This window comes from Quercus suber, unplaced genomic scaffold (assembly GCF_002906115.3).
Source record: "Quercus suber isolate HL8 unplaced genomic scaffold, Cork oak 2.0 scaffold_930, whole genome shotgun sequence".
In the NCBI taxonomy this organism is placed as follows: Eukaryota; Viridiplantae; Streptophyta; class Magnoliopsida; order Fagales; family Fagaceae; genus Quercus; species Quercus suber.
Window position 1 is genome coordinate 81,137 of NW_027070353.1, and position 18,591 is coordinate 99,727.

General features: G+C 44.8%; 2 protein-coding genes and 1 pseudogene across 2 annotated transcripts; 1 reads left to right on the forward strand and 2 right to left on the reverse strand.

Annotated features, from left to right (window-relative positions):
* Positions 1–888: 888 nt before the first annotated feature.
* Positions 889–4,194, reverse strand: LOC112028473 (uncharacterized; annotated as a pseudogene).
* Positions 4,195–4,203: 9 nt separating this feature from the next.
* Positions 4,204–5,490, reverse strand: LOC136065341 (uncharacterized). Its single transcript, XM_065768408.1, has one exon. It carries the CDS (start codon positions 5,488–5,490, stop codon positions 4,204–4,206), a length of 1,287 nt encoding a protein of 428 aa, XP_065624480.1.
* Positions 5,491–10,884: 5,394 nt separating this feature from the next.
* LOC136065342 (uncharacterized) lies at positions 10,885–13,358 on the forward strand. Its single transcript, XM_065768409.1, has 3 exons — positions 10,885–11,100; positions 11,959–12,473; positions 12,560–13,358. Exons 1-3 carry the CDS (start codon positions 10,885–10,887, stop codon positions 13,356–13,358), a joined length of 1,530 nt encoding a protein of 509 aa, XP_065624481.1.
* Positions 13,359–18,591: the final 5,233 nt, after the last annotated feature.

The window sequence follows — 18,591 nt, forward strand, 5'->3', positions numbered from 1 at the left end:
ACGCGTAGTTCTTTTTGGCAAATTATAAGAGATATTTGGGGTTTCGTTTATCACCTATATAATTTCATGTATGATTGTTCTTCATTACTTACGTTTGTTTATCTACTTTTCTTATGATCTCGGACTGTAAAAAGGATGAAAGTTGACATGATAGGGAAGAATCATAACTTTATACTAGATTATTGAGAACTCAAAGCAGGCTATAACAGTGACCTCCGCGGCCTTATAAAGGCTCCCTGTAACATTCATTAGAGAATTACACGTACCGAGGATAGCATTTTTACATTTCATTCAGAGGGGTATTGATCCCCTTGAAATGCTTTAAGTGATGCTCATAGCATTTACTTCGATATGCATCTCTAGTCACACGAACCCCTTTCAGAAGACCTAGATTCCAAGTAAGTTTGATGTCTAAATAGTTTGTTATAGTTTAGTTTCTGTTTAATACTTACATTTATAGTGTAATAATTTCTACTAAGTTGTGGTCCGAGGACCTGACATGACTTAGCTTCTGTTTAATACTTCCATTCATAGTGTAATAATTTCCACTAAGTTGTGGTCCGAGGACTTGACATGACTTAGCTTCTGTTTAATACTTCCATTCATAGTGTAATAATTTCCACTAAGTTGTGGTCCGAGGACCTGACATGACTTAGCTTCTGTTTAATACTTCTATTCATAGTGTAATAATTTCCACTAAGTTGTGGTCCGAAGACCTGACATGACTTAGCTTCTGTTTAATACTTCCATTCATAGTGTAATAATTTCCACTAAATTGTGGTCCGAGGACCTGACATGACTTAGCTTCTGTTTAATACTTCCATTCATTTTTAGAAGCACATATTGCGGGAGTAAGATAAATTATAAAGGAAAGTAAAACACAACTTGTTAATAATAATACCTTCTTAGGTTGCTTACATTCCAGGGATGGAGTATGGCTCTTTCATCTAAATCTTCTAAATAATAAGCCCCTATCCCCGCAACAGATGTAATACGATATGGCCCTTCCCAATTGGGCCCCAACTTTCCCCAGGCTGGGTTTTTGGTATTTCCCAAGACCTTCCTCAACACCAAGTCCCCCGGAGCTAACGGCCTTAGTCTGACGTTTGCATCATAACCCTGCTTCAGCTTGTGCTGGTAGTACGCTAATTGAACCATAGCTTTTTCTCGTCGCTCATCTACTAAGTCTAGACTTTTCCTTAACAGCTCATCATTCCCATCCGGGGTAAAATTACTAGTTTTCAGTGTTGGAAAGCCAGTTTCAATAGGGATCACGGCTTCAGCTCCATACGTCATTGAGAATGGGGTCTCCCCTGTTGATCGTCGGGGCGTCGTCCTATACGCCCATAGAACATGCGAAAGTTCTTCCACCCATCTTTCCTTTGCATCATCTAGCCTTTTCTTAAGTCCACCCACTATGACTTTGTTGACAGCCTCGGCCTGTCCATTTCTCTGTGGATAGGCTGGGGTGGAATACCTATTTTTTATCCCCAAGTCGGAACAATACCTTCTGAAAGCCTTGCTATCAAATTGCAGACCGTTGTCCGAGATGAGAGTTTAAGGAACCCCAAATCGAGTAATGATATTCCTTAATAGGAATCTTTTGACGTCAACATCCCTGATGTTAGCCAGAGGCTCAGCTTCAACCCACTTCGTGAAATAATCTGTGCCAACCAACAGGTATTTCTTATTTCCTACTGCTCTAGGGAAAGGGCCAACGATATCCAAGCCCCACTGAGCGAAAGGCCAAGGGATAGAAAGAGGATTGAGAACTCCTCCAGGCTGATGAATATTTGGTGCGAACCTTTGGCATTGATCACATTTCCTCACATACTCCTGTGCTTCCTTTTGCATGCCTGGCCACCAGTACCCTTGGGTGATCGCCCTATGAGACAAAGACCTTCCTCCAGTGTGACTGCCACAAATTCCTTCATGTAGTTCTTCTAGCAGATCCTCCGACGCTTCAGGGCGTACACAGAGCAGATAAGGCACAGAGTAAGAGCGTTTGTACAACTTCTTATCCTCGGATAGCCAAAATCAGGGAGCCTTCCTTCGTATCTTTTCTGCCTCTGACTTGTCCTCGGGCAGCGTATCCTTCTCAAGGAATAGTATTATAGGATCCATCCAACTACGTGCTGAACTGATTTGGTTGACCTACAGCGTTTCCGTTGTTCCTCGGGTAGGTGTGCCCAAGTCCTCGATCATGATCATCCGAGGCAAGTTTTGAGCCGAGGAGGTGGCAAAAGTAGCCAGAGAGTCTGCATGGGCATTTCCACTCCTAGGGACATGGGTTATTTTAAAGAATTCAAAATTGGCTTGTATACGCCTAACCTGGCTCAAGTATTCCTGCATTCTTGTATCTCGAGCCTCTAGTTCCCCTCTGACCTAGCCCACCACAAGCCCCGAGTCCGAGAAGATTTCCACAGCTTTTCCACCCAGCTTACTGACCATTGTCATTCCTATTAGTAAAGCTTCATACTCCGCTTTGTTATTAGTAGCTGAGAATCCCAGCCTAAGAGACTTCTCAATGATGACTTCTTCAGGAGATATCAATACAAGTCCCACTCCAGACCCCCGCTGATTTGCTGCCCCATCCACATACACCGACTAGGGTAAGATAGGTTGCGCGGAAATGAGGCCAACCGATTTTTCATCCATGCCACCTGGGCTTGTCTCTATCTCTTCAGGACCTTCAGCAAACTCGGCCACTAGATCGGCGAGCACCTGACCCTTCACGGAAGTACGGGGCATATACTTAACATCAAAAGCCCCTAAAATTGTGCCCCACTTGGCAACCCTACCAGTATAGTCTGCACTTCGAAGTACTGCTTTGATCGGATATTGAGTCAGGACAACCACTGTATGCGCCTAAAAATAATGGGGAAGTTTTCTGGTGGCGTGCACCACTGCTAAAATGGCCTTTTCCAATGGCAGGTAGCGTATTTTGGCCTCGTGAAGAGACTTACTCACATAATAGACCGGCCGCTGTACTCCATTGTTCACTCGTATTAGAACAAAACTAATCGCATAAGTGGTGATCGCTAGGTAGGAAAAAAGAACCTCGTCTACCTTGGGGCTAGACATGATGGATGGCCGAGATAGATACTCCTTCAGCTGCTGAAATGCTAAGTTACATTCCTCAGTCCATTCGTATCCTTTCCACTTGTGGAGCAGTAAGAAAAAAGGCCTGCACCTATCCGCCGACCTGGATATGAATCTACTCAATGCGGCGGTCATCCCGGTCAGCCTCTGGACCTCCTTGGGATTCCGAGGTGGTTGCAAGTTAGCTATGGCTCTAATCTGATCAGGGTTAACTTCAATTCCCCTATGGGTCACCATGTAACCCAGGAACTTACCTGAACTTACCCCAAATGAGCATTTGGATGCGTTCAGCCGCAATTTATGCCTCCTTAAAATCTCAAAAGTGTGGTTAAGGTCCGTCACGTGCTCGGCCACTACCTTACTCTTTACGACCATATCATCAATATAAATCTCAATGTTTCTGCCCAACTGCTGCTCAAACATTTTCGTCATCATTCTCTGATAGGTAGACCCTGCGTTTTTCAAACCAAAGGGCATTACCTTGTAGTGGTAATTTCCAGTGGGAGTGAGAAACGCGGTCTTCTCCTGGTCGTCCAATGCGAGTGGGATCTAATGGTAGCCTTGAAAGGCGTCCAAGAAACTCATCCGAGGATGGCCCACTGTAGCATCCACCAACTGATCTATACGGGGCATAGGAAAAGGGTTCTTTGGGCACGCTCTGTTAAGGTCCGTAAAATCAACACACACACGCCACTTTCCATTTTTCTTTTTCACTACGACTGTATTGGCCAACCACTGAGGATAAAATACCTCCTTGATTGCCCCAGCCTGCTTTAACTTGGTCACCTCGTCTTTAATAGCCTCGACGTGTACCTTGGACGGACGCCGAGGTGGTTGTTTCTTTGGAATACATGAGTGGTTGACATTCAGATGATGACAGATGAACTCCGGATCCACTCTCGGGGCTTCATAGGCACTCCATGTAAACACATCAACGTTTCTTCTAAGAACCTCGACCAACTGTTCTTTCTCTAACAAAGGCAATTGAGCCCCGACCTGAAAATACTTCTCTGGATCATCACCAACGTTGACCCTTTCTAAATCTTCACACCTCATTTCCTCTGGGGACGCGCCTAGCTGGGCTCCTTGCATCCTTGATTGCTATAAATCACCCTCGGCTACAGCCGAAGTACTTGCCTCTGGCCAATGTTGAATGGCCATTATCATACACTGCCTAGCCATGTTCCGGTTTCCCAAAATTTCTGAAACCTCGCCCCCTGAGGGATACTTCACTTTCTGATGAAGAGTGGAAGAAACAGCCCCTAAAGCATGCAACCATGGTCTTCCCAAAATAGCCGTATACGGAGAAAAGGCATCCACCACAATAAAATCCACCTCCACCATATCTGAACCAGTCTGCACGGGTAATCTAACCATTCCCAACGGGGTGACCGATTTGCCCTCGAAGCCTACTAGCGGGGAACTATATGTTGTCAGGTCTTCAGGTTTCAAATTCAGCCCCCTGAATAAATCAGGGTACATTACCTCGGCGGCACTTCCATCATCAACCATCACTTTCTTAACGTCATACCCTCCGATCCTAATCGTAACCACCAAAGCATCATCATGCGGTTGTATGGTTCCTCTCTTATCCTCTTCTGAGAAGCCTAACACCAACGAGGTGCCTGGTCTGGCTTTCTTCGGCCTCGAACTGGAGCCCTCCTCTGAGGACTGAGACACAGACATTACCCTGGAAGGGCAAGATCCAGTTCTCCCCGGGGCAGCGAATATAACGTTTATCGTGCCCAAATGAGGTCCCCTTGAAGCATCCCCTTGAGACGCTGAGCCTGCGTGGCCTTCTCGGCCGCCGGAGTGATGCAGAAATTGGGTCAACTTCCCCTCTTGCACCAACTGCTCCAAGTGATCCCACAGATTGTTACAATCTTCGGTGATATGTCCGTGGTCTTGATGGTACTGGCAGTAAAAATTCCGATTACGCTTTGTAGGATCCCCCGCCATCTTACTGGGCCACCTAAAGAACGACTCATCCTTTATCTTCTCCAGAACTCGCTGCACTGGTTCTCGGAACACGGAGCTAACCACCTGGGAGTTGGCAGGCCCTGACTGCCCCCCAAAGTCCCTCCGAGGTCGGTTGTTGTTATACTGGTCCGGCCTGAAATCCCTCATCTCTTGAGTTACTGCTTTAGACTTTCCTCTGCCTTGCATCTGATCTTCCTCTACTCTTCTATATTTGTCTATCCGATCCATAAGCTGACGTACACTAGTAACAGGCTTGCCAGTCAGAGACTTCCTCAGACCGTGCTCGGTTGGAAGACCCTCTTTAAAAGTGTTCATAGCCACGTCGTCGTGAGCCCCATCCACCTCGTTGAACATTTCCCAGTACCTGTCTGAGTAGGCTTTTAGGGTTTCCCCTTCCCGCATAGACATGGATAGTAGCGACCCCAAGGGTTGAACAACCCTTCTACATGTAATAAAACGCGCACCAAAGGCCTGGGTGAGCTTCTCAAAAGAGTCAATAGTGTTAGTTCTCAAGCCATTAAACCATCTCATTGCCACTGGGCCCAGGCTAGACGGGAAAACCTTGCACATTAAGGCTTCATCCCTGGAATGAATAGCCATTCTCTGGCTGTAGTGGCTATCATGTTCCACTGGGTCTGTTCGACCATTATAAATGGTGAACACAGGCTGGTGGAATCGCCGAGGAAGACTAGCGTCCTCAATATGTCGCGTGAAGGGCGACTTAAAGACCTGATCCAAAGCCTTGTTCAAGGCATCATTCCCCTGACCCTGGCGAGTCGGGCTCTTATTTCTTCGCCCATGGTGGTACTCCTCCTCACACGAAAAAGATTCGCTGGGTGGAGTTCTCGACCTTTGCCTGTAACTGGTGTCATCTGACTCCTCAGAGGAGTGCCTAGAGTTATGAGCCTTACACCTTCGTCGCTCATATCGCAATTCCCTCTTCAACTTGTTAATCTCACGCTGCAAATTTCCTCCGCTCTTTACAGGGGAAGCATGGCCTTTCCCTCGAGAGCGGCTTCTATCTGTATGGGTTGTTCGGGTACTTCCCTCATGATCCCCCCCGTGTTCGTGGTCCACCAACGGATTACTGTGCTGAGAGCCCCTAGACTCTGCCTGGTGCTGATTAGCATCTGCCTGTTGCGGGCCTGTCAATGGTTGCTACGGTACTCCCTCTTCCATCGTGAGTATCACACCTGCCCTTCTTTCTCAACAGATCAAGTTCTTCCCACAGACGGCGCCAATTGTAGGGACTCAATTTGGATTTGACCCTGAGTATGAATGGGTTTTCAGCCCAACAAGCCCAAACAATAAATTTTTAGAGCATGGGTACAAGGACTAGTGCTGTTTGACAGGAAAGGTTACACTCATCAAGTAACAAGGGATATTTTAGGTTCATTCCTTGAGAAAAACTCTCCTCGGCTTTCTTTCAGTCCCTCTCTCTTTTCTTCTTTCTTTCTTTTTTATCTCGGTCCCCCCCTTATTTCATTCGTTTCTATGTTATATACTCCGTTCTCCCCTCCGTTTCCATTGTACACGTGTAGTTCTTATCGTGGGAGCTCCTTTCTGTCCCATCTAGCACCTACCGGAACTTTCTGCTCAGTGGCCATAAAGCTGCTTAGTCACTGTTCAGGTATCACCTCCACATTAATGCGGCCAGAGGGTTAGCTGGAAAGCATTTAATGTGGAGGTGACGGCCTTGGAAGATATTTGATACCTTCCCCGACTCCTTCTTAGGTTTGTACCTAATTTCCAGTTCAGATACAACTTTGCGGAGTCTCCTTAATAAAATGAAAGTTATATTCACCTCGAACTTTTGGTGTCCTCGGACGTGCGTTATGCCGCTGTACACTATATCCACTCCTTTCTCCTACATTATCTATTTAATAATAATAATAAAATTTTAGGCTATCCTCGGATAACAAAGCGTCCTCGGACTGGGCCGTTGGGCCCCGAGCCCACTTCTGAGGATTACTATATCTTTTTAACTAACAGGCCCCACATTTGTAGTTGACTGCTATACCTACAAAGATAGTATTGGAAATGAGCCTAGAAGGTGGGTTAAATTGGTATTGTCTGAAGAACGCTATTGAACAATTTCTTATTCAGAGCTCAACTAGCTTGAATTTTCAAGACATAAAACATCGAGACAAGTAGAAATTTTTTCAAGATTGGATTGTTTAGCTTTTGAGCCAAAGCAACAGGTTATTTGAATGGTTCCTTTTTCCAAGCCAATGTCAAGTAGCTTGATTTACCTTTTGAGCCAAGCAGAAGATATACCCTATTAAAAAAGAGATATATATATATATATATATCCAGTTCCAAACAAATCTCTGTCGGATTAGTAGAGACCAAGTAGGATTTCTTATTTTTCACAAAAAGATATGTCCTCATCAATTACATTGATGTTGTCTTTATATTTTAGATTGTCAGAGGCTTATTTTATAACAATTATTGCTATGGAAAAATCTTTCTCTACTACGAATATTAAGAAATTTAATAATTCTTTCAGAAATCTAATTATTAATATAATTATGTGAATCACATTGGGGTGCCCACACAAACACATATAGTTAGTATATTTTGGGATACTCTTAATAAGGTCATAATGTGGGAAAAGTAATGTAGGTTCATGTAGGTGCGGCAGAATGACATACCTTACTAATTATTATCTAAAAAATGATGTATCACTATCATCTATAGCTTAAAGATAAAAACAAAATAAATTAAATTAAACCAATATTTTTCATGCATAGCATGAAATGAAACCAGGGCAAAAGGACTAGAGGTGCAATATAAGAGGGTTTGTTTAAGGTTTTCCATAACCAGGACCACCACCAACGAGACATTTCAAGACATACATCATTGCAATAATTGTCACAACAAGATATATGACCATCTTAGTCATATTGCAAAGAAGCACAATACTCAATAAACAAAGCTCCCACTATGCAAAACACTGACTTTATGAAAAATAAATAACTTAAACATCACATCAAACTCATAAGGACAGTCAGCAAAATAGTCTCCAAGAACTGAAATACTTTCAGTGAAGCGGTCCCCCATTAGCTCATAAGGTTTTGCCGGAAATACATAGAGGTGAACAATGGAAGCAATGGCAATTTGCATTCAAAATTCACAAAATCACACATAATGGACAACACAATACATTTCAATAATTAGCTTCTAATAAACAGAAAGTAGAATGTTGCATAAAAGAAGGAGGAGAAATCTAATACCACAAAATTTTTTTGTACAAATATAGCAACTCCCCCAAGTCATCAACATTGAACAAAGCCAAATTATCCAGCACCCAGACAAATCATCCAAGGTAAAATGCAATTTCAGAGGCATATCATAATTGTAAAAGTTTTAATAATAACTGTGGGGGGAAAAGGGCCCAATCCAACATAATGGGCCGAGAGCCCATATGAGGACTACTGTGCGACCGAGAAGAAGGAGGTGGTAAGGACAAGGCCCATTTGGAAGTGGGACCCTCAGAGAGAAGAGTGATTACAATTCGAAGAGGTCATCTTCTGTCCGAAGAGGTTATATTCCTCTGACGTGAAATGTATAGATCAATTGAACGAATAAAAAGTCAAGATGATCTTCCGAGGACTCCTCCTGATCAAGATAAGCTCTGAGTACACTGGGAGATGATAAGGATGAAGAAATATCTAAAGGGAAAACTGCTACCACCGTATTTAATGCTCTGTAGCAACTTTTCTGGCCGCATTTATGTGGAGAAGACCCCTGAACAGTGTATCCTCACCTACCTCCACTCACACAGAGCTAAAGGAGATGCTTGACATGACATATACTCAAGTAGACTCACGGATGAGGTACAAGTGGACGATGAAGATGAGGAGAAGGGAGGTTATATAAAGGAAGGAAGCTCCTAACATAAAGGGGGGGTGGAAGAAATAGAGAGAGAAAGGAAAGAACTTGACTGTAACCCTAAGATCTGTGTTCATTAGATAATCAATAATATAGCTCTTCAGATATCCATTCTTTACGTGTAAGTTCATGTTGGCTTGTGCTTGAAGGTTGTGATGCGTTGTTGTTGATCCTATACTTAAACTAGCTCTTTCACCCATACTCTACAAATTCATTGCTTTGAGCTTAGGCCACAAATCCTAACCCGACAATTGGCGCCGTCTGTGGGAAGAGCTTGAGTGTAGGGGGAAGTAGCAGCAGTTGATCATGGCTAAACCAGGGCAACAACCGGCAGAATCTGGGGTGTCCCAACATATAGACCCTTTTCTCAATTTGGAGCGAAGAGAAGACTGTGAAGGCAGTGTGCATACTACACACACTGAACGAACTCAACCTCGTGGCGGAAGTCATGTTTCTCATGCAGAGAAAAACAGCATGCAAATAGAGATTGAAAGGTTAAGAAGGGAGCTGCGCCATGTGAAAAGAAAATGTGCTGCCTCGCACTCTGATGATGGCTCAGGTGACGAACAAGACATCACTTATGAACAAAGGTCTCGAACTCCAATCAGTGAATCTTTTTCATATGAGGATGAACATCCTCGCAAAAAGCAACCTCAAAGGCCATCACATGGAGGGGTGGGGAATGATGCCATGAGCAAGGCTTTGAATCAAATCTCCAGGTCACCTTTCACGCGTAGGATTGAAGGAGCGAAACTTCCTCGGCGTTTTAACCAGCCAACCTTTACTATCTACAACGGTAAAACTGACCTTGTGGAACGTGTGAGCCATTTTAACCAAAGGATGGCTGTCTACTCCAGAGATGAAGCTCTAATGTGCAAGGTATTCATTTCTAGTCTTGGACCCGTGGCCATGAGGTGGTTTGACAACCTGAAAGCAGGCTCCATCAATTCCTACCAAGAGCTCACTCAAGCTTTTGGTTCACGTTTCGTCACATGCCGAAGGGTGGCCAAGCCCTTGTCTTCCCTGCTATCCTTGAGCATGCGTGAAGGTGAGTTCCTTAAGGCGTATTCGGATAGATATTGGGAGATGTTTAACGATATGGAGGGCAATTTTGATGCAATGGCCCTAGACACATTTAAGTTGGGTCTCCCCACTGATCATGGTTTAAGGATATCCTTGTCCGGTAAGCCTGTCACTAACATGCGTCAACTTATGGACCGTATTGAAAAATATAAAAGGGTTGAAGAAGATCAGCAGCAAGGGAAGGGTAAGGATAAGGTTATCCCCCAGGATAGGAAGGACTTCAGGTCGGATCGTTACAACAACAATAAGCCGAGGAGAGATTTCGCTGGGCAGTCGGGCTCAGCGAATGCTTAAGCAGTCAATACAGTATTCAAGGAGCCAGTTCATCAAGTCCTGGAAAAGATCAATAATGAATCATTCTTTAGGTGGCCGAGTAAAATGGTAGGGAACCCGAAGAGGCGCAATCACAATCTCCATTGTCAATACCATCAAGACCATGGGCATGCCACTGAAGACTGCAGAAGTTTGTGGGATCACTTGGACCAGTTGGTCTGTGAAGGCAGGTTGAGGCATCTTTTGCACCATTCCAGTGGCCGAGGAGGTCAAGTAAACTTTAAGTCCGAGAAGAGGGATTCTACGAAACCTCCGTTAGGTACTATTAACGTCATTTTCGCAGCGCCAGGAAGAACAGGGTCCTGGCCGTCCAAAGTTCTGTCAGTAGCTCGGATACCAGCAGGGGATATAGGCCGAGATCTGAGGAGCTCTAGATAGGCTGTCCCGCCCGTTTTAGGCTTTTAGGACGAAGATAAAGCTGGAACCATTCAACCTCACAACGATACTTTGGTAGTCACACTTAGGATCGGGGGATATGATGTGAAGAGGGTGATGGTAGACCAGGGTATCGCGGTGGAGATTACGTATCCTGACCTTTTTAAGGGGTTGAACCTCAGGCTTGATGACTTAACTCCATACTGTTCTCCCTTGGTCAGCTTCAAGGGAGGGATGGTCACCCCGAAAGGACAGATACGGCTGCCCGTACAGACTGGCTCAAAAGTAGTGGAAGTGAACTTCATTGTTGTAGATGTTTATTCCCCGTATACGGTAATTATAGCCAGACCTTGGTTACACACGCTAGGGGCTGTTTCTTCCACTCTGCATCAAAAAGTCAAATATCCATCCGAAGGGCGTGTTTGTGAAATCCGCAAAGATCAGTCCTCGGCTAGGCAATGTTTGGTGGCTGCCATACGACACGAGCCAGAAATTGAATCCTCAGCCAGGGCGGAGGGAGACCTATAGCAGTTAAGGGGTCGGTTACCACCCATCGAAGGTCATGATGAAGGCGCTAAATGCGAGGACCTAGTGCAGGTTTTAATTGAGACCAATCCTGAAAGATACTTTCAAATCGGATCTCAGATACCTTAACCAGAGAAAGAAGAGCTAATTAATTTCCTTAAAAGAAATATTGACGTATTCGCCTGGAGTACTTATGAAGCCCCAGGAGTGGACCCAGAGTTCATTTGCCATCATTTGAGGGTTAACCCACTGAGTGTATCCAAGAAGCAGCCTCCTCAGCGGCCATCCAAAGAGCATGCGGATGCAGTCGAAGAAGAGGTGATGAAACTCAAACAAGTTGGGGCTATTAAAGAAGTTTTTTACCCCGAATGGTTGGCAAATACGATGGTGGTAAAGAAGAAGAGTGGAAAGTGGCGAGTTTGTGTGGACTTCACGGACTTGAGAAAGGCTTGTCCTAAGGATCCTTTCCTTATGCCGAAAATTGACCAATTAGTAGATGCTACTGTCGGTCATCCTCGGATGAGTTTCTTGGATGCTTTCCAAGGTTACCATCAGATACCGTTAGCCCCAAATGACTAGGAGAAAACCGCTTTTGTTACCCCCATTGGTAATTACCATTATAAAGTGATGCCATTCGGTCTGAAAAACGCGGGTTCTACTTATCAGCGAATGATGACCAAGATGTTTGAATCACAATTGGGCAAAAGCATTGAGGTCTATATAGACGACATGGTGGTAAAAAGCGAGGTTATTTCTGAGCATGTGAAGGACCTTGATAACGTTTTTGAAACCCTTAGGAGACATAAGTTGCGCTTGAATGCCTCGAAGTGCTTATTTGGTGTGGGATCAGACAAATTTTTGGGTTACATGGTAACGCACAGGGGAATTGAGGTCAATCCAGATCAGATAAAAGCTATTCAAAATCTGCAGCCTCCTCGGAATCCGAAAGAGGTTCAAAAGTTAACAAGGATGGTAGCGGCTTTGAACCGATTCATCTCCAAGTCCCCGGATAAGTGTAAACCCTTCTTCTCGCTGATCAACAAGTGGAAAGGTTTGAATGGATTGAAGAATGTGTCTCAGCTTTCCAACAACTCAAAGACTACTTGGCTCGGCCACCAATTATGTCTAGCCCTGAACCAGATGAGGTCTTATTTGCCTATATCGCAATGGTCCCCTATGCTGTAAGTTTAGTGCTGATAAGAGTGGATCAAGGTATACAAAGGCCGGTTTACTGTGTAAGTAAGTCTCTACATGAAGCCGAGATCAGATACTTGCCATTGGAAAAAGCTATTTTGGCAGTAGTACTTCGAACACGAAAATTGCCCCACTACTTCCAAGCACCTATTGTCGTTGTGCTCACGCAACTCCCACTTAAGACAGTACTTCGAAGTGCCGACTACACGGGGAGGATAGCCAAGTGGGGTATTATTTTAGGAGCCTTTGATATCAAGTATATGCCTCACACTTCAGTTAAAGGGCAGATCCTTGCGAACTTAGTGGTCGAGTTCACGGAGCCCAGCTTAGAAGAGGTAACGACAAAGAGAGACATGGATGGAAAATCGGTTGGCATGATTTCTCAACAAGATCCTGCCCGTTGGGAAGTGTATGTAGACGGCGCTGCAAACTGGAAAGGTTCTGGAGTAGGGCTAGTCTTGACATCTCCAGAAGGAATCATCATTAAAAAGTCATTAAGGCTGGATTTCGGTGCGACCAATAATGAGGCAGAGTATGAAGCCCTATTGATAGGAATGTCTATGGTTCGAAGAATGGGAGGAAAGGCAGTGGAGTTGTTCTCGGATTCAAGATTAGTTGTGGGCCAAGTACAGGGGGAGTTTGAAGCGAAGGATGAAAGAATGCAAGGATACTTAAATCGAATCAAACATCTGCAGGCGAAATTCGAATTTTTCAGCTTGCTACATGTTTCTAGAAGTAGTAATATGCACGCAGATTCTTTGGCCACACTAGCCACCTCTTCGGAGCAAGACTTGCCGAGAGTTATCCTCGTCGAGAATTTCCATGAGCCTATTGGAACAGGAGGGGATGCAGTCCGAGTCCACCAGATCTGAGATAGTCTCTGCTGGATGGATTCTATAATCAAATTCTTGAAGGATGACACTTTGCTGGAAGAGCGGGGAGAGGCTGACAAGATTCGAAGGAAGGCCACTAGATTTTGGCTGTCCGAAGACCGAAAGTTATACAAACGATCCTACTCAGGACCATACTTATTATGTATTCATCTAGAGATGACTGAGTCGCTACTAGAAGAGTTGCATGAAGGAATTTGTGGGAGTCACACTGGAGGTAGGTCGTTCGCCCACCGAGCCCTTACCCAAGGGTATTGGTGGCCAAACATGCAAAAAGAAGCCCATGACTATGTAAAGAGGTGCGATCAAGGTCAGCGATTCGTACCAAACATACACCAACCAGGTGGAGTCCTCAACCCACTATCTAGTCCGTGGCCGTTTGCGCAGTGGGGTTTGGATATAGTGGGTCCATTCCCAAAGGCCGCAGGAAACATGAAGTATCTTCTGGTCGTCATGGACTATTTCACGAAATTGGTCGAAGCTGAGCCTCTGACCAATATCCGAGACGTAGATGTGCAAAGATTTGTATGGAAGAATATCATTACCCGTTTCAGAGTTCCTCATACTCTCATCTCGGACAACGGCTTACAGTTCGACAGTAATGCATTTCAGAGATATTGTAGCGAGCTGGGAATCACGAATAGATACTCTACCCCTTCCTATCCTCAGGGGAATGGGCAAGCTGAGGCAGTTAATAAAGTCATAGTTAATGGATTAAAGAGGAGATTGGATGATGCGAAGGGCAAGTGGGTCGAAGAGTTGCCACACGTGCTCTAGGCTTACAGAACTACGCCCCGCAGATCTACTGGAGAAACTCCTTTTTCGATGACTTATGGCGCTGAAGCTGTCATTCCTTTGGAAATGGGGTTCCTAACTCTAAAAACTAGCTCGTTCAGCCCGACTAGCAATGATGAACTCCTAGAAGCAGGCTTGGATTTGATCGAAGAAAAAAGAGAAAATGCAATGGTTCGGCTGGCTCATTACCAGCAGAAACTTAGGCAGGGCTATGATGCCAACGTCAAGTTAAGACCCTTAGAACCCGGTGATTTGGTACTCAAAAAAGTCGTTGGCACTGCAAAAAACCCAGCCTGGGGGAAATTAGGGCCAAACTGGGAAGGACCATATTGCATTACTTCAGGGGTTGGCATTGGGGCATATTTCTTAGAAGATTTGGATAGTCATGTAATACCATGCCCCTGGAATGCAAATAACCTCAAAAGGTACTATTATTAATTGAATCATTTCTTTGTTCATTATGATAACTTGTCATCCTTATTTGTTCTCTAAGCGTTTAAACTTAAATCCAATCATGCCTGTAGTCCTCGGACCAGATGATTTGGGTTAGTTAACACTCCTTATCGGTTCTCTAAGTATTTAAACTTAAATCCAATCATGCCTGTAGTCCTTGGACCAGATGATTTGGGTTAGTTAACACTCCTTATCGGTTCTCTAAGTGTTTAAACTTAAATCCAATCATGCCTGTAGTCCTCGGATCAGATGATTTGGGTTAGTTAACACTCCTTATTGGTTCTCTAAGTGTTTAAACTTAAATCCAATCATGCCTGTAGTCCTCGGACCAAATGATTTGGGTTAGTTAACACTCCTTATTGGTTCTCTAAGTGTTTAAACTTAAATCCAATCATGCTTGTAGTCCTCGGACCAGATGATTTGGGTTAGTTAACACTCCTTATCAGTTCTCTAAATGTTTAAACTTAAATCCAATCATGCCTGTAGTCCTCGGACCAGATGATTTGGGTTAGTTAACACTTCTTGGGCATTCCCCATAAGTATTTTAACCTAAACCCTATCATGCCTGTGACCCTCGGACCAGGTGATTTTTAGTTAGTTAATATCCTTGTGCTGTTATTAATATTGAAGGTTATTTTTGGGATAAATCTTGCCTGACATTATTAATTGTGTTTAATGTCAACTCTAACCTGTGTTAGCATTCCTAGTATACATGCAAAAGGATCTGTCCAACTCTTATAATACTTGTTACGATCATCCCTTAACAGTAACCTTTACGTATTGTCTTCTTCGGAATCAATTTTAATTATATATATTATCAGCAGGATAGAGTAATTATGTTTGCCTACATTGCCATAATTACAAAGTGAAGTTACTTGTAGCAAAGGAAAACCATATGGTATGCAACAAATACACCAAAAGTAAAAGAGAAACTACTTTATTGATCAAAATAAGATAGTTTACAACCCCCTACATAAAGGGAGAACAAGAGTAAAAAAAAAAGAAAAAAAAAAGAAAAAAAAACAACAACAACAACTAAAGTCTATGTTTCTGCTGGGGCTTGATCTTTGGGCTCCCAGGATGTTTTCTTTTCTTCCACGACCTCACCCTTTTCCTTAGGTGGCTCAGCGGGGGTGCTCTGATCACTTGGCTGGCTGGAATCCTTGGGAGGCTCAAGGATGATTGGGGGAGCTTCGCCGACCAAAGGTTGCTTCGAGACCTCTAAGAATTGTGGTGGAGGAGGGGGATCAAACTCTGGAAGCTCTCGGATTTCTGGGTCATAATAGATGCTCTTAGGCAGCCTCAGCTCCGAGTTAGCAGACACCCCAGCAGCATTCATCGCCTTGCCCCATGTCATGTCGCAGTAGTCCCGGGCGATCGAAGCAAATTGCTCAGTAAGACCCTTTTCGGTCGTCTCTACTCTCAGTTGGTAGGCCATTTTCTTTTCGGCATCGGTCACCTCCTTTGCCAGCTGAGCGTCCCTCTGAGCCTGCTTGGTAGCCTCCTTGGCCTTCTGGAGTTCGGCGTGAAGTTCCTTCACAAGGGCCTTCTCAAATGCCAGATTGTTCTGAATGTCATTCAGCAGCTTGCGTTGGGCTTCGGCCTGGGTCTCAGCATTTCTGAGACCAGCATTGAGGCTATACCTTTCCTGGGTCACCCCCTTTAGCTGGTCCGAGATCTGAGAGACCTCCTCCTTTAGGCTGCCCAGTGCCTTTTCTGCCTCGGACCTAGAATGGGCCTTCACTTGGGCTTCAACGTAGGCTTTTCAATTCCACTCTTCGGCCACGAAGACTTGCTGTGTAATCTGAACAAGTAAAGTAATAAAGTTAGTATAAAATATAGAAAATTACTACTCCAACCGAAGAGCCAAGTGAGCACGCTTACCATGGCTAGGTCCCTCTTCAGGGACATGAAAAGATCATACTGGCTGAAGCGCCTGTATGACTCCATATCTCGGGGGAGGAGCAGTGGTTGCTCCAAAGCTTCAGCTATGAGCCCAGCTCTACCCCCGTCATAATTCCTAACCGAGGTCTCCCAGGAAAAAGGAACACCATCTAGTTCCAGCCTGGGAGACCACGTGCGTTGCCCCCGGCGCACGTCGGCCACTAGAGGCTCCTCCCTGCTTTCCACCGAAGAGGCCCTCTTGCTGCGGTGGTCCTTTACCACCTTCTACTGCTTGGTGGTCTTTGGTGGTACCACTACCTCCCGCTCCTCAGGCTCGAGAGACCTCTTTTTCTTTAGATCCGGTATCGGTTTCAAGGCTGGATCAGAGACCTGAGGTGGGGGTGGGGGTGGAGGTAAGTTCACCACTGGCCGAGAAGTCCCCGTCCCCTTGGACTCAGTCTTAGTACCCCTTTTCTTCAAAAGAAGCTTTAAATCAGACATCTCTTCTTCCTCGAAAGAGTCTTCAGGGACTGTAGTTAGCAAAAGTGGTTGGCAGACGCTGGATTGCCTGTCGGCCTCCTCCTCGAAATCTATAGAGTGTATTATTTGTCCCCCCCTGAAGCGTCCCCTTCAAATTTAAATTTGTCAATCTGTTCCTCTAACGAAGTGGATGAAGAGTCGACCCTTTCTCCTATGGCCACCGGTTCGAGAGGAACTTGTTGAAGTGGTCGGATTAGCAAAGGAATGCCCTGGGGGTTAGGGTGTGGAACAGGCTGAAGGTTGTATGGTGCTAAGAAGTGTCGCCGAGCGACGTCTATTCGCCGTAGCCGGTAATCACCCTGTGTAATGGCATTGCCAACCGGCTGGATGTCTGCTTTCTTGGGCGTATAGCCGAGTATGAGTGGGATGGACCGGAGCTGTCCGTCTTCACTTACGAATATCTCCGAGCATAGTAGATAATTAAGGGCGGGGGCGTTGATAAGGTTGAGCCGAGGAGCAGTATGTGCCTTATCTGTAAACAAACAAACAAACAGATCTGGTCAGAAGATTGAAATATGATGACATAAAAAAAAGAGGGTTATGGAGAATAAAGATCATAAGACTATTGTTAGAAATCCTAAGTCTAAGGAGTCACACCTGGCTCTCCTGACTCAGTCGGACAGTGTAGACCGTCATGCCATGCGCCCGAGACGATTAAATAGTCGTCTTTCATCCCTTTATTTGATTTAGGAAGGCAGGAGAACAATCTAACGATATCGGATCGGGATTTACGGTAGTATCCCGCACCTTTTTGGCTATGACATTCATACATATATGCCAAGTCATGTCAAGTCAGCCCTAGTCCTAATTGTTCGTTCAAGGCATCGATGACTCCTAATATCCTAAAGGTGTTGGGCGCGCACTGCTCAGGAGAGAGCTTGTGGTTGTGAAGGTAGTTCAAGGTAATGGAACCCATTGGGAGGGTCATTCCCCCTTCAATGAAGGCTATCATTGGGATTATGACCTCTCCTTCTCTTCGGGCCATTAGTATTCACTCCGGAGGGCAATATCTCAGATTCACCCCCCGCGGTATACCATAATTTTGCTTAAATTCCTCTATCAACGCCGGACTATCGACGAGATGTTGGAATTTGCCCATTTTTAGAGAACGATTGAAGTAGTGGATAGGAAATGGGTTTTGATGGTAGAAAATATTAGCCAAGAAGAAAATAAAGAATCAAGAAGTGCCGAAACTTACACAAACAAGATTGGGGTATAATCCCTGGACTCGAAATGGACTCTTGGTGGATCCTGGAAGCAAAGAACACAGAAATCCGAAGAAGCTTGAAAGGTTTTGAATGAAAGAGCTCTCTTGGTATTCTGAGGATGCATAAAGTAAAGAAAAACTGCCTCCTCTAGGGGTTTATATACAGGGACAGGTGAAAGGGTGTAATTTATCCCGTCCAAATCCCGAAGAAGAACCCTGTCCGTTGGATCAACAACCCACCATTGGATGCAAAGGACAAAACACCGCCTGGAGCAATTAATACAGCGCTTTGGGAATACGGAACTGACAGCGGCAATAATGAAGCGCTTGTCTATA